We start from the raw sequence: 15773 nt of genomic DNA on the forward strand, positions 1-15773 counted from the left end.
AGTTAAAAATTATTATATTCTACACTCATGTTATTAAATGCGAATAAAATTATGATGGTCAAATGGGGTGAAAATAGCTAAATTCCGGCGAATTAAAATATTTTAATATTAAGACATTTTTTTATTATAATTTATAATCATATATTTTTATTTTTTTTCGAAGAAATATAATATCGAAAATTATAAACAATGAAACTATGCTTTTTGTAATTATCCTTCATAATATTAAAAAACATGGAAGAAAAGAAGTAAATTATAAATGCTTGCTGTTTCCATCCTTACACGAGGATTACATGAATTGTAACAAATACAAACAATTATAGGGAAATGGAGTTCCACATTCAACAGAAGCAATTAAGGAAGACCGAACGGTTGTCCAAAAGTAAACATGACAAAAAGAAAAAAAAAAAAAAAGATAGAATTTTATATTTAATTATAAAATTTATTTTATTTTATTTTAATTATTTAATTATAATTATATAATAACTTAGTCGTTTACAAATAAAAAATTGATACATAATAAAAGATTAATAAAATAATAATTAAGAATATAGTATATTAATTTTTTTATTAGTAAGATGAGTAAACTGTAACTAAAATTAAAATTAAATAATTAAAATGATACATAATTAAAATAAAACTATATGCTAAAAATAAGATTTTACTCCAATTTCATAATAAAATTAATTTTGAACGAGTTTGATATTTAATAATAAATTTAAGAATCAAATTATAATTTAAATTACTAATTTAGTCATTCGACTAACACAGAAAGAAGTAATAGTTAGATTTATTAGAACTCAAAAAAAAAATTATATAATACAAAAAATACAGAGAGTCATATACTATACTAAAATTTTGGATTAAAATGATTCAAAAGATTAAAAGAAAGGCAAAATTAACCCTCACCATAAAATTTGAAGGCCAGAAATGTAACCTTATTCCTTTATTATATTATCTCAAAAACAAAAGAACAGTCTGGTCTATAAATTCATGATTACAGTATTAATAATTTAAGAAATAAAAAACAAAAAAGTTGTAACCAACAGAACATATGATATTCCTTTTCAGTACACTTTTTCTTTCTTTTTTTTTCTTATAGGATAAAAATCATGGCAACAACTCCTTTTGTTTATTTTATTCAGAAAAGAAAATATCAAACATAATAATTATATGATAATTCATGCACCCATATTGACAGGTTCACCAACCATTTTGTTTCTACCAATCATAACCTAAGTTGCTTTCTTGTCCCATCAACTTCCTTTCTTTTTTATTTTTTTTCCCTTTGTAATCTTACTTGCTTCATTCTTAAGATCAAATATTCAATACAATAAATAATTGCTTCATTTTTAAGATCAGATGTTGCAAGGATCCAAAAGAATAATAATAATTTGCTTCATTTCTAAGATTTTGGGTTTTTAATTGTTTAGTTTCTTTTCTTTTAGTGTTTTTTTTTTCTTTATAATTTCTTTTAATATATCAAGAATTTTGATCTAATTTTACTAAACATTTTTTTATCCATTTAATAAGAGACTAATAATTTACAAGTAAGATGTCCTTTTCATAACTCTGCCACATAGTAGGAAGCATAAATGCTGTATGTTTATCAACCATGCTAGCCTTCATTATTATTAAAAAGAACCAGTTTAATGTTTTATTGAACTGCCATTCACATAATTTGCACTCATAGCCATTTAGTTTTCATCAATTAAAAAGAAGGATTAAACCATTCAAATTAGTCAATTAAAAAGAGAAGAATTAAATCATTCAAATTAATCGATATAGCTCAATTAGTACTAGAATCATTTTCTGTGACATTTCGAGTCCGATAATAAAAAATAAAAAATAAGAGATCATACTTGCATAGTGAGGAGTAGGTACTTGTGGCCCAATAAGTAGTGTTATTTGTAGATCTACCCTTCACCATTGTAGTTGTTAAAACTTTTTATTTGGTCCACTGTCACTTTCAAGATGAGAGCTGATAATGCATTGAGATTGCCACTGTTTAAAACTTCAAGTAAAATTCAATTACCAATCCTTTGTTATACTTTGTTTTATAAGAGAACAAAGAAAATAATAATTACAATAATTATAATTATAATGTCTTTGTCTCCTTTCCTTCCTCATGCCCTCCACCTTTTCTTTGTAAAGACCAAATTCAACTTCTGAAACTGAACTCACAATCAGTCCCTTCCCTCTTATCCCTCTCTCTCTCTCTCTCTCTCTCTCTCTCTGAAAGGATCATCAGACTCATTCAGGATCCATGAGGTCCAAAACTCAGTCTTCTCCCATTAACATCAAGCTCATTATCCTCTGTTTTTTCTTCCTCTCCATTTTTCTCCTGGTTGTTTGGTCTAATTTATCTTCTCAATCATCGAAATCATCACCTGTACCAGAAGCCCACCTATCAAATTCAACAATCTTGGACACTGATCAAGAACAAGAATCATCATCGACAGCAGCTCCTTCCTGCCCGTCAATTCCCTTGACTTGCACCAAAACCCCACCTTCCTTAGCCAATGCTTTAGTTCACTATGTTACAACAAACATCACTCCACAACAAACTCTTAAAGAAATCTCCGTCACATTAAGAGTCCTGGAGAAAAAATCACCATGCAACTTCCTGGTCTTTGGTCTAGGCCATGACAGCCTCATGTGGACATCTCTCAACCATGGTGGCCGTACAGTTTTTCTTGAAGAAGACAAGTCATGGATTGAACAGATCAAAGCAAAACAACCCAGTTTAGAATCTTACCATGTGACTTACGAAACAAAAGTGCATCAAGCAGATGGGCTAATGGAGACGGGAATGGGAGAGGAATGTAAAGCTGTAAGTGATCCCAGACTCTCTTCCTGTCAACTCGCGCTCAAAAGTTTCCCTAGTGATGTGTACGACACAGAATGGGACTTGATAATGGTGGATGCGCCAACTGGGTATCACGATGAGGCGCCGGGGAGGATGACGGCGATTTACACGGCGGGATTAATGGCTAGGAACAGAGAAAATGGAGAAACTGATGTGTTTGTTCATGATGTTGATAGAGTTGTGGAAGATAAATTTTCTAAAGCGTTTCTTTGTGAAGGGTACTTAGTTGAGCAAGAAGGAAGGTTAAGGCATTTCACTATTCCTAGCCATAGGGCTCGTTTGGGTAGACCCTTTTGTCCTTAGAGTTTGCCTTCATTCCTCTCCAAAAAACCCACAATTTCCGTCCTTTTTCTTTCCAACTTTTTTTGGGTATTAATATTTTTTATTTTCTCATATAAACTACAAGGGTAAAGGGTGAATTTTTTTAATTTTTTTTTTTTATATTGGTACCTAATTTCTCCTTTGGATCATGAGCATGACTATAGTGAGTTTCATTACTCTTTTTTTATGCTAGGAGTAAGAGTCTTTTCTTTTTATATATATAATTTTTATGATGGAAGATGCATGCATCCATATAAAAGTTATATAGGGATTCATCATAATTAAAGTTATTCTATTAATGAGAAATAGGTTGAGATTGAATAGGAGTTTATTAGAAAATTCTACTTATTTCTCAAGTAAATTTGTTTGAGATAGCATGCAAGTTTAGTAGACAATTTCACTTATTGGTGAAGAAAATGACATACATCCACCTAAAATTTCAAGGAATTGATTTTTCTTTCCTACTTCTGGATCACTAATATTGAATGTGATAGGTATAAAGTAATTATATAATTTAAAATAAGTACTTTTTATTATTTAAATATAAATATTCAAAATATATTTATTTAATGGCCGAGTGCAATACATTGAAAGTAGTATAAAGCCATTTAATCTTATTTATATAAGCTATTGACTAATACATAAGTGATTAATGGTAAATCAATTAATATAAATATAATAATTAGTAACTAATATCATGTATTGTTATTATATAATCAATTTTATCTATAAATGAGGTGGTAGAATCAACCTATCTAAAAGGTTATGAAATAAAATGGTATTACATTATTTAATTAAGCCAAATTAGGCTTTAGTTTAGGCTTGAGCATATGTGTTAGATAGCCCTGAGACTAAATATAAAATTTTTGAAAAAATAACAAATATATATATTTTATTTTTTTATCAAATTTATAATATATTTTTAGTTTTTTTATTTTTACTGTATTAAAATATAAAAAATACGATTTTTAATTTTTGTAAAGTTACGATTTTGGTTTTTCTTTTGTTGTTTTTAGGTACAACAACAGAAAAACAACTAAAAAACAATAAAAAACAACTGAAAAATCACACTATAAATTTAAAAAAAAAAAAAAAGAGTTGAAAAAACAATACCTTTTCAAAAAAGTTATATTTAAAAAAAACTCACAGTAAAAACTTTTTTATTAAACTTTTGAAGCCAAATCCGACTTGCTGGCAAGCCCAATAAGTGATCCAAACAACTGCCTCCTTTTCATACCTTTATGATCGATGCAAAGTCTTATTGGACTTAAATAGTACAAACTTTTGTTTCAAAATAGTCCCTTGAGATAGAAGTTATGGTTCGGACCATAATTTTGTTGCTCCCTACTATTCTCCCTAGTAATTTTTATTTGGGTAATGCTATATACTTATTTTAATTTGTTCTAATTCTTATCACTTGATATAATATATAATACTTTACAAAACTGTGAAATTGCTCTTTTAATTAACAAAGTAATTCTGTAAACGTATTATATTGCTATGTCAAGTGAGCAAGAATTGAGACAAATTAAAGTGAGACTTTTTGTATTTTTTCTTATTTTGTATATCTTATAATACAGCCGTTGTTGGACACTGTTAGTTATTTTGGTAAATAATATTTATAATTGTTTATTGTACTTTGATCCTCTTATTATTATTATTATTTTGATATAATTTATAAATCATATTTTAGTTTAATTCTCTAAAATTATAAAATAAAACTTAAAAAATTATGAAGTAATTCATTTGTAATAATCTTATCAATAAAGTATTATAACAATAATAGTAAATACATAAATTAATATATGAATATAAATAAAATTAAAAGTATTATATATTCTTTTTATGTGCAAAAATTTATATTGAATTATTTGAATTCTATTATAAATACATATAGCGCGATATATTAATTTATCAATTTAGGAATGTATATGAAAATATGATAAGATTAAAATTGAATTAGACTAATCACTAATTAATAATATCATGATTAAATAATTAAATTAATTATATATAAAATTAGAATAAAATTAGTAATTCCCGACTAATTCTAGAAATATTTTAGTCAGTTCAAAAAGTTTTCCCTTCGTGCTTTTATATATATCATAAATTAATAAAAAAGATTTCAATCATTAAAAAATTTATTAAATTTAATATAAATTATAAGTTTTAAAAATTTAAATATTTTATTATTAAATTTTAACAATTACGCGAACTATTTTTGTTATTATTCTTCCTATCAGCTCTTTCTCTAACTTCCTAAGCATGATGTCTACTTCCTTCTTAGCATAGAAAGAACTCTCCTTCGGCCACTCCTAAAACCTGCAAGGCTTTGTCTCCTATCATAGGAACTTCATTAGCTTCACTGGTATCAATATGAGACAGAGAACCGCTACCCTCTGTCACAACAACTAACTATAAAGTTGCAGCTGCATGGATCAAGGAATTGCAATTTTGGATTTTGGGTATCACTTCATCTCCAGCAAAGCATCATGTTGTGTACTATAATCCCCATAGTTGCACAACAACATAGATATACAGCTATCATCGACACACTCAATTCGAAAAAAATATGTAATGTAGTCTTAGAGATTAGAATATCATATTAACTAATTTGGTAGAGGGATTTAAAATGGATTGGAAGTAGTCTACAACTCTAGTTTAAACGGTCAAAGTATTTACTCTTGGGTGTAAGAGCTTTCAAGTTTGAGTTATTTCCTCTATACTATGTGAATTTTTACTTTTATGACGAATATAAAAAGATGGCTAACTATGTTGTATAGTACATGATTTGTTGACTTTCTCATGAATTAAAAAAAATATTGAAAATAACAAGTGAATAAATAATTACATTTCAATTATCAGACATGTATATGAATATAATAATTTGGCAGGTTAAGGCGGATTTGGCTTCTCTATCCCCGTCTCATCAAGGATCGGGGCGAATATAGGGTATAATTTTTTTTTTAAGCGGAGTCGGATCCTCCAGAGTGGTCTCAGACTCAAGATTCATCTCTTCTCCTTCTCCAATTGTAATAACTTTAAGAAAGAAAAGAAAATAATTACATTTAATTTAAAAAAAAAAAAAGAGAGACAAAAATGTAATTAAGGTTAAAGACAAGGAGAAGGAAATTATGGGCATATTTACTTATAGAGAACTTTTTTCATTTTTATTTTTTAAATTTTAAGAAATATCATTTTCATAAAAAAAATTATAAAATATGTTTATTTTATAAAAAAAAAAATATTTCTTATTTAGATAATATTTTAAGTATAAATAATAAAATTAAAATAAATAAAATAAAAACTCATTGTTTTCATTTGAAAACAACTGTCTTTTTATATAAAGAAAAATATTGAAAACATTTCAAAAAACTCTTTACTTGTATAGAAATTTTTGTTATTTTTATTTTCTATTTTTAAGAAAAATAAAAAAATTATTTTTATAAAAAATTTATAAAATTTGTAAAACTTGTTTACTTTATAAATTGAAAACTATTTGTTTTCAAATGAAAACAAGTGATTTCTTATATAAATAAAAGTATTGAAAAATATATTAAACTTATTTTTAAATTTTTTTCAAATTTAATTATAATTTTGGAAACATCAAAAGTTACTTTTTTTTATTTTCATTTTTAAAAAATAATACAAATAAATACAAAATTTTATTTTTCATTTTCATTTAAAGAATTTTCTAAAAAACTAATATATTTTTCTATAAGTAAATAGGCCCTAAACATTAGCTATGTTTCTAAAAAAAATTTAAAGTTTAATTATAATTTTAAAATCATAAAAATATACTTTTTATTTCATTTTATAAAAATAGCACAAATAAATACAAAATTTTATTTATTTTTTTTATTTAAAAAATTTTCTAGAAAACAAACATAATTTTCTATGAGTTCTCAAATCCTATAATTTTCTATTTGTTAAAACTTTGATCTCAGGGCATTATAGTCATACACCTTAAACCTTGAGGAGCTAATTATAACTTTGGCTGTTGAAGAGCCATCAGAAGTATCGAACTGGTACCATAAAAACTCGTATCTAAAGGCAACCAAGACCCTTATCTCTCTGTCACTCTAGTCCACATTCCAAAGTTTCCAGTATTACCCTATTCAGAAAATGGCAAAGGGGAAGAGAGAATTGCTATCAAAAGCTCCATGGAGAGGCGATGATGCTGATGAAGAAACCAACAAGTTCAAAGACGCAAAGCTGAAAGTGACCAATCAACCAGGCTCCACTCCTACTATGCACGTCCCTCGCAAAAAGAACAGAAACCCTGCTGACGACGACGACGAAGATGACCTTCTCGAACTGGACCCAGAGCTTCGCTACAGCTTTCAGCGCAATTTTCAGGTTTCTAAGTAATACCCTTTTGAGTTTACTCTGTTCTATTGAGGTTTTTTTTTTTTGGGTTTCTGATTGTGCGTTTTGCTTTCTAGTAGTTTCTTCAAAGAGTGTTTAGTATTGATACTGTTGTGAAGCCACTTCCACCTGCTATGCAATATAATGTTTCTCGCAATTTGAGCTTCTTTACCCGTATCTTTACTCAGTTCTTCGGTAAGTCTTTGTTTTATTTATTTAATCATATACCCATCTCTTTTTTCATTAAGAATTTATGTTTCTTTAAATTTGTATTCCCATTTTCAATTTCCAGTTAGTGGGTTTTGTAAGAATTCTTTTCTGATATTAAGGACATACACGTTGGTGTATGTGTTAAAAGTTTTTATGACAACATTTTGATTGTTAAGGCTCATGGGTAGCAATCCTAATTTTGCTTTTATAACAGCGGGTGTTAATTTCCCAAGTTAGGGCATAAATAAGTTTTTTGATTGACAAATGTGGGAAGGGGACTTGAAATTGAGACTTTGTCCAAATTGAGATGTGGACCTGTCGCCAGGTGATAGGCTAAGGCTGTGGGTGCAGAGTATTTAAACTTTTTATATAATCTAACTAATGGCTGTATAATCAGATCATGACTAATGTTTTGGGCCAATGCATTAATCAGCTAGTCCTAATTTAGTACTGTGTTGATTTTTGAGTCTCTCGTCTGTTAAACACAGACACCATTTTCCTTTTTAAGGTTCTTTCCACAATTTTGATGAAATGTATGTGTGGAGAATTCCATAGTTTATGTCTTCTAATGCAATGTATGTATATGTTTTTGAATTGTTTTGATAATGTAATCACTTCTTACATTAGAATTTTCCTTCTCAATAATTTTTTTTCCTAATAGTTGCTTTTGGTATATTCTACTTGCAAAGTCCTCATCAAAATACTTCATTCTCATCTCTTCATATTGCTTCTTGAAATAGATCAGGAAATGGAATTTGAACTGTAACTGATTTTGAAGCTTTTTCCTTCTGATGAAGAAGATTTTAAAGTAAATTTAGTATCTGCTCTATGTGGCCATTACATTAGCTTATTTAAGACCTCCTATGTTCCTTCATCTGGTTACCATGGTGTCCTTAAAGTTTTTGTTCAACTTAAAGTGACCCTCTCTTCTCGAAATCGCAGACGTAAGAGAATAATAGGAGCTAGTTTTTACTGCTTGTTGAATATGTTGGTGGAGCTAGTTAACCTTTTCATGTGGGCACATTTTGATGTTTCTAAATCTATTTTTATAGTCCTGGATTGAGTCTGTGAATGTGTTCAACTCTCTTCTGGGGTAAAAGTGGGAAATACTTGCATGAGTTTCTCCCTCTTTCTCTTGTGCGCATCTGTGCACCCGCCAGTTTGCTTGTATAGCTGCTCACATAGACACTTCAGAATCAACTAAAAGCTTGAAAGCATTATAGCTGAATAGTTGAGAACCAAAATTCATACATTTGTGTACATACTGTCATAGGAGGAGAAATACCAAGCTTTTAACTTAAAGATTAACTGAGTCAGTAGTTAGATGATTCTACTCCTCTTTGACAACTAATCAGAGTTGCACATCTTACATGATTTCTCTTGGCAACTAGTTGTTCCATGTAACAAATTTGTGGCAATGGTCATGAATTCTCAATGCTATCATTGCTGGATAATTTCTTTGTATAGTGCATTCTGTAGTTGGGTATATTGATTAATTATGATCTGTTATATTGCAGATCCTGAAGGTATTGCAAATGCGCAAAAATCACTTGGATTAGGCCAAGAAGAGAAAGACCGTCGGGTCCGTTGAGAAAGAATGATCCTCTGTAGCATTCTGTTGTAATTTTGACCTATTGTGATCTTTGTTTTCTTAAGAGTCCGCTCAGCATAATTTATTGTCTCCAAGATGAGAATTTTTATTCTAATCGGAAAATCCCAATGTTTTTCCATTATAATCCCTAAAATAACATTATCCACATTCCTATGTAATATGACTGCTCGGACTGCCTTTTGATTGGCTCTTATAAACTGATAGGAGGACCTGAAATATTCTTGTACTTTTCTTAAAGTTTTCTTCTATCCTGAGAGCTCCAGGGTTGAGAAGCCAGTTTAACATTACATGGTAACTCCCGTCAAATGCAATCTATAAGGCCAAAATCAGAATCTTGTACACTTTTACTCTTTTATAATACAGTGGAACTCTTCTATAGTGGTATGAATTATTTAATTCAATTTCTAATTTCTTACCGCCGAGTTATATCCCTCCTCTTGTCCCCATCAAGAAATAGAACTGACTAATTCTAAGGTAAAAGACCGAGAAACTCAATGCCACTTTTGTTGATCAACTTGGAATTGGGTCTTCTTTTCGCACTATTACGAATGTAAAAATAATAGTAAAAATTAAATTCAATTGTCAACTGCTCCTATTGAAAATAGGATTAACTACGGATTCGAGCCATAGCACATGGTTTTATAAAAGCGTATGATTTTCTTGATTTAAATAAAGCAGGTTTTACATGAAAAAGATTTAGCTCAACATATCCTATTAACTATTTCATTTATTAACTATTTATTTATGAATTTCATAGTAATAGAAATAAAATACATGTATATCTTACAGAGATAGAATTTGTAATTTGCTATCCTCTTACTTAGCGGATAAAGATTTACCTTCGTGGAAATGATGATTCATTCGGATCGACATGAGAGTCCAACTACATTGTATTGTCAAAATCCATGTTGTATATTTGAAAGAGGTTGACCTCGCGTATGTATAAGAGCGAATCCGTTCGATTTTTAAAAAGGATTATTAATCCTTAACTTTCCATTTGAGCTAGTTATAAATAGAAATAAACTCTCTTATAATAAGTTCTAAATTTTTTAAGTTTTTTTTAAAATAATATTTTTATATACAGTAATATTTATATATAATTTTAAAAAATATTTATTACGTTACGTTTTGTTTTACTGTAGTATTATTATTTCTTATTAATCTTATTTATATAATATGACAAGATATTAATATATCTTATTTCTGATTTTTATTATCTCACCAATAAGATTAATTATCAAGTCAAAAGAAAAAATACTCAAACTTCTATTAAGTTATAGTTTTTTTATAGTTATAAATTTTATTTGGTATAAAGTGTATGACTATAAAGAGATTTTACTATAATTGGTGAATTAAAAAAATTATTAAATATTAGAATTATTAATTTATTAATTTTAATTATATAAAGAGAATGAAATTAATTTTTCAAAAATTTATTAACTATTAGAGATTATTAATTTATTAAATATTATAAGATGATAGACCGTATTATTAACACGTAACGTGCTTTGAATCCCTTTGGTTGTTGGCAAATGACAACACCAGGGCCGACCGCATCCGATTAAATGAACATCCAATCCACATCATTTTCCAGACAGATTCCTTAAATGATTACAAAGATGAGACAGTATCCTGAATGCATCCATCAACGAACATTCAATCAGCATTAAATTTCAAGCTTCTTCCATCAGGTTTTTAATTTTTTCTGATATAAATTAGAAGAAAGGGACTCAAACTTGTATTCACCTACCACTAGGCTAAGTTTGTAGGTGCAATCAGGTTCCTTAAATTGGTTGCAAAAGATGATGACACAATGTATGCATTCTGTACAGCATCAACTTCTGCAACAGATTACATGTTCTGCTGTGTAAGAGATTTCTTGTTTCCGAAAGTTCCAAATATACAGTAAACTCTATTAGTACGAAGCAAATGCATAACTTTCATGTACAGACTTTACAGTTTAAGCAAACAGTCTTTAAACAACCTGGTTTGCTCAAATCTACATTTTCACACAAAAAGAATACATAATTCTCTATTAATGGTTTGGTGTTCTTGAACTGAACCATACTTGTTCTTGTTATGGCTTGCTAGAGATACAAACTGCACATAACTCACTCTGAACTAAAAACCTAAAAATCATTACAATTACCTTAACTTATCACACTTTCAAGTCACAGACCAGCCCCTCATACATATGAAGGGAAAAAATGAAGAAAATAGATTAAAGAGAACAGCTTTTACAGCACTATACAAAGTATGTACTCAACAAGTGTATTCCACTGACAACCTGGAGATGTGAAGTCAAAATCCTTAGGTAGCAAACAGAAAATAGCATCTTATTTATGAAAGTCTCCCCTCCAGTATCCCGATTTACTCATTCCACATTCAGACAGGAATTTTTGATAATCTTGTTCGAGTAACCTGTAAGCATGAGACATGTCTTCATTTAAATTCTTGTCTTGATCTTCTGAAGTATTCTGTATAACAAAAATCATCATAGTAAGTCTAACATGCTGAATCATGGAGTCCCTTGCGATATAGTACAAAAAGTGAAAGGAAATAAATATTTCCTATGACAAGTAGATCTTGATAAAATCTGATGTTTTTTGCATTATACTTACTAGTCCACATTGCAACAAACTTGGGCAGCATCTCATTTTACAGGAAAAGAATAAATCATTGACAAACTGACACCCAATGCGCACAGGAAAAAGACACAAGTCGCTTCAAGCAGAACATAGAGGAAAAGGAACTAACAATGACAAACACCCCAAAAACACAAATGGGCAAAGCAAAATCTAGACCTCGAGCTTCTCCCTGTTCATGAATTTATTCATCTATGTCATGTTTACTTCATCTTGGAGAACTCATCTTATCAAAATTTTGTGTAGGAAAAGCATGATAAACTATTGACCAGAGACGGTTCTCGTGAAGAAATTGATAATAATATATGTTAGCATTTCTCAGGTTATGACATGTGTCCTTCATGACAATTTGCTCCTCAAACAATTGTCAGAGATTGAGAATAGGGAGAAGATTCAGAACAAGATGTCATAAGAAACACGTAATAGTCATGATAACAGATCATTTCTTGTTACTCGATCATTTTGTTAAAATTCGAATAAAAGAGCTGGAAGAAACAATTGCAAAAACAAAAGAAGAAAATTGATGGATACACATGGTAGTGCATCTTCCTCCAAAATTCAAGTGGGGCAGGCTTAAACCCGCTTGAAATCTAGATGACAAGTGCCCCAAGTGCATTGAACGATTTCCTCGAAAAAGGTGGAAAAATCAAGATTTAGATGAATCATACCCTAGAGTTGTGAATTTATAATCATAATCCCATCCACATTATAACATACTTTCAACTATTAAAGCAATGGCAAATAAAACTAAAAAGATAACAAAATACTTACTTTGAGATCTGTACTTGACTCAGAATCAAGATTATCTTGCTCCTTTATGTCACTCAGGGCATTTTTCCATCGCATACTGTTGTGCCCTTTCTTCCTTGATTTATCCACAGCTCGGCGTCCCATATCGCTAGGAACTCTAGTGTGAAAGGCACCAAGTATGCATGTGATGCAAAATGCAATAAGAGGAACCAGAACTAGAAAATAACCAGTGGATTTAGCCTGATAATAGAGTGGAAGCGCCTGTTGAGGTCACTACTATTGATGAAAATATAAACTGAAAAAGTTGGAACATTACATTAATATAAAAAAAATGTTTTAAAATGTGTCTTACATGCGGCAAGCTGTGTGAAGATAGCAAGATGAAGGGCTTTTGTTTTAAGAAGCCATCCAAGATAGCCATTGAACTCCGAGGTCTTTCTTTCTGATAAAAGGAAGACTTCCCACTTATCTTGATCTGATACTGATTGAAGCATATATTATAAATGCATTCAAAAACTAGAAGACAAAACAATTTAAAAGTCCAGATATAAAATTTATAATGCCCAACAACATACGAAACATTATTTATAGTAAAGTTAAAATTCTAGTAATGTTTCATTTGGTATGACAACATTAACCAAATATGGTTATTTTCTGAAACATTACAACTAGCACCGCCAAGAACTTCCATTGCATACACATCAAAGCCTAATGACAAAGTGAAGTGTAACCATACCTGATATGAATTAATGAAAGGCAAATGATATACTCGGTTCAACTAAGTTTTATCCCATACTAGATGGGTTAGTTACATGATTTTTGTTTTCTTTCTTCCTTTATTCAAAACTCTCTTTAGAGATAAGCTTTCTACTAGATCGAAACTGATATAGGTGAAAATTTATTTTGTACTCTCTGAAACTCATCAATTGGTGCATGTTCATGAGGATGAATTGACATTGCTTGAGAAATGTATTTCATTCTCACTGTAACTTCCTTGATACTTTCATGGGATAAATAATATAAAAACTATCGAAACCAAGTTATAGAGCACAATCACAAGACAATTACTAGAATAGTTTTTGAGAATATGAACTAATTTATATTTCTACAAATGATATGAGATTTCACTTACCAACTGACAGTCTGCTGGGACAAACGCAGGAATGTTAGGAAGCTGGCCTTTGCAAAGAAAATCAACATCTGATATGTTTTTGTTAGAATCTACAATAGGATGAAAGGACTCCCCATAATGCCTTGAAATTGAGTTCAGTTTTTCACCTCTGCAAGAGAAACTTTCGGAAGTAAATGAGCCATTACTGTAGAACTACAGGAATTAACCACACTTGCAGGAATAATTTGTATATAACTTCCAACCTACACACTGTACTGCTCTTCATTTCACACAGTGAGAGTATTTCCAAAGTTCTGTCCAATTGAGAAACAAGTTGAAACCTAAACTCTTCAAAGTTTAAGACATTACTTTGAAACAACACAATGAAATGGAAAATGATACATTTGAAAACCAACAGTTTTGACAACACTAGCCAAAATAGCTTATGCATCTAGCAGCTACCATAACATTTCAAATTGTCTAGTCATTTCATATTTGCAACATACTTCGATAGAACTGCTAATGATCTGAACATTTCAAAACTGAACATCTCAAATATAATGAAAGTGTTGGAAAGTACAAATCCTTAATTTAGTCGAATCAATAAACCATATACAATTCAAGCTTGCTTAACATAAACTCATTGTATTTATAATTCGCCATACCATTCGCCAAAACTATGAAAGAAAGAATATCAAGAAATGGGCTTTACCCTTTGCCAAAATGACCCTTTAGCTTTGAAATCTTCAGAAGATGAAATCTCCAGCTCTGTCATCAGAATATGGAAAAACAAGTCTCAAAAACCATGGCAGCACATAAAAATTTTAAAACAAAAAGAAACGAAAGCAACCCACTTTCTTTCCTTCTCAAAAAAGAGATAAGCAATAGAAAGGGTACCTCTGCAAGACCTTGAAAATGCTTCTTAAAGGAAGTCTCACTGTTAATCCACAGCAAATATAAAAAGCAGTTGCATCAGACATTAATAGTACAGTCACAAACAGAAAGAGAAAATAATAAAATGAGTGAAGGGAAGGGTACCAGTGAGGGAAAGAGAAATGTATCTTCTGCCTCAGCTTCACTTCCATCACACATTAAAGTTTTTTGTCTTCTGTTTCTTTTGGGAATCCCTTTCTTTTGTATTGGCGCTAAAAGGCAAACTAATGGGTTTGGTTGAGCGGTTTAGACTTTGGAACCGAGACATGTTCATGAGTCAACTAAAAAACCAGATTTAGACATAGGCAGTTATGGGCGAGTGCGGCTCGAACCGAATATGTATTGAATATTATCTAAAATATAATATTTTTATTAGAAATTATTATGAAATAAATAACAAAAATAAAAAGTATTATAAAATAAAATATAAGAAGAAAGAGTATATAGAAAAGAGAGTAATTTTTATGTATTATTCCTTTGATTCTAACACCTATTTATAGTTGCAAACATAGAAATCTATTTACACAAAAAAATTTATCTATAGACATAATAATAAACATTCAGTATAACTCAAACACTTTAATATTATTATAGTACTCTCCTAAGATGTCTTTTATAATGAATATGCCTCGTTAAAACCTTATTAAGAAAAATCTTTTGAAAAAAAATCTCAATGAAAGAAAAATAGTATATTATTCATATAAATGTTTGCACCATAACAATGTCTTGTTAAAAACTTTGCTAGGAAAACCCAATGGGACAAAACCTAAGCTAAAGAGAAAAGAGTGCAATGCCTCAAAATCTCCCCCTCATGAAAATATGATTAACAAAGATCTCTTAGTCGACGCATGCTAATTTTGTTCACCAACTTCTCAAATGTTGTTGTAAGGAGTGCTTTTGTAAACAAATCTGTCAAATTATCAATAGATCGTATTTGATAAACATCTAAAACAC

The 15773-nt window shown here is 29.7% G+C and overlaps 3 protein-coding genes across 6 annotated transcripts; 2 read left to right on the forward strand and 1 right to left on the reverse strand.

Moving 5' to 3' along the window:
- The first annotated feature begins 2073 nt into the window (after window positions 1-2073).
- LOC8263231 (glucuronoxylan 4-O-methyltransferase 3) lies at window positions 2074-3377 on the forward strand. Its single transcript, XM_002526357.4, has one exon. It carries the CDS (start codon window positions 2267-2269, stop codon window positions 3170-3172), a length of 906 nt encoding a protein of 301 aa, XP_002526403.1. The 5' UTR covers window positions 2074-2266; the 3' UTR covers window positions 3173-3377.
- A 3833-nt stretch (window positions 3378-7210) lies between these two features.
- LOC8263230 lies at window positions 7211-9606 on the forward strand. The gene is made up of 3 exons (XM_002526356.4): window positions 7211-7549; window positions 7639-7753; window positions 9286-9606. The coding sequence occupies exons 1-3, from the start codon at window positions 7316-7318 to the stop codon at window positions 9357-9359; spliced, it is 423 nt and encodes a 140-aa protein (XP_002526402.1). The 5' UTR covers window positions 7211-7315; the 3' UTR covers window positions 9360-9606.
- Window positions 9607-11295: 1689 nt separating this feature from the next.
- Window positions 11296-15023, reverse strand: LOC8263229. 4 transcript variants are annotated; one of them, XM_048370542.1, is made up of 7 exons: window positions 14925-15023; window positions 14784-14823; window positions 14599-14654; window positions 13908-14055; window positions 13128-13250; window positions 12797-13036; window positions 11296-11857 (listed from the first exon to the last, which is right to left on the reverse strand). In XM_048370542.1, the coding sequence occupies exons 1-7, from the start codon at window positions 14969-14971 to the stop codon at window positions 11717-11719; spliced, it is 795 nt and encodes a 264-aa protein (XP_048226499.1). In that variant the 5' UTR covers window positions 14972-15023; the 3' UTR covers window positions 11296-11716. The 4 variants fall into 4 exon arrangements, with proteins under 4 accessions (XP_048226499.1, XP_048226501.1, XP_048226498.1 ...); XM_048370544.1 differs by having other exon boundaries at window positions 11385-11857; window positions 12797-13015; XM_048370541.1 differs by having other exon boundaries at window positions 11385-11857; window positions 13128-13256.
- Window positions 15024-15773: the final 750 nt, after the last annotated feature.

The sequence above is a fragment of the Ricinus communis genome, chromosome 2 (genome assembly GCF_019578655.1).
Source record: "Ricinus communis isolate WT05 ecotype wild-type chromosome 2, ASM1957865v1, whole genome shotgun sequence".
In the NCBI taxonomy this organism is placed as follows: domain Eukaryota; kingdom Viridiplantae; phylum Streptophyta; class Magnoliopsida; order Malpighiales; family Euphorbiaceae; genus Ricinus; species Ricinus communis.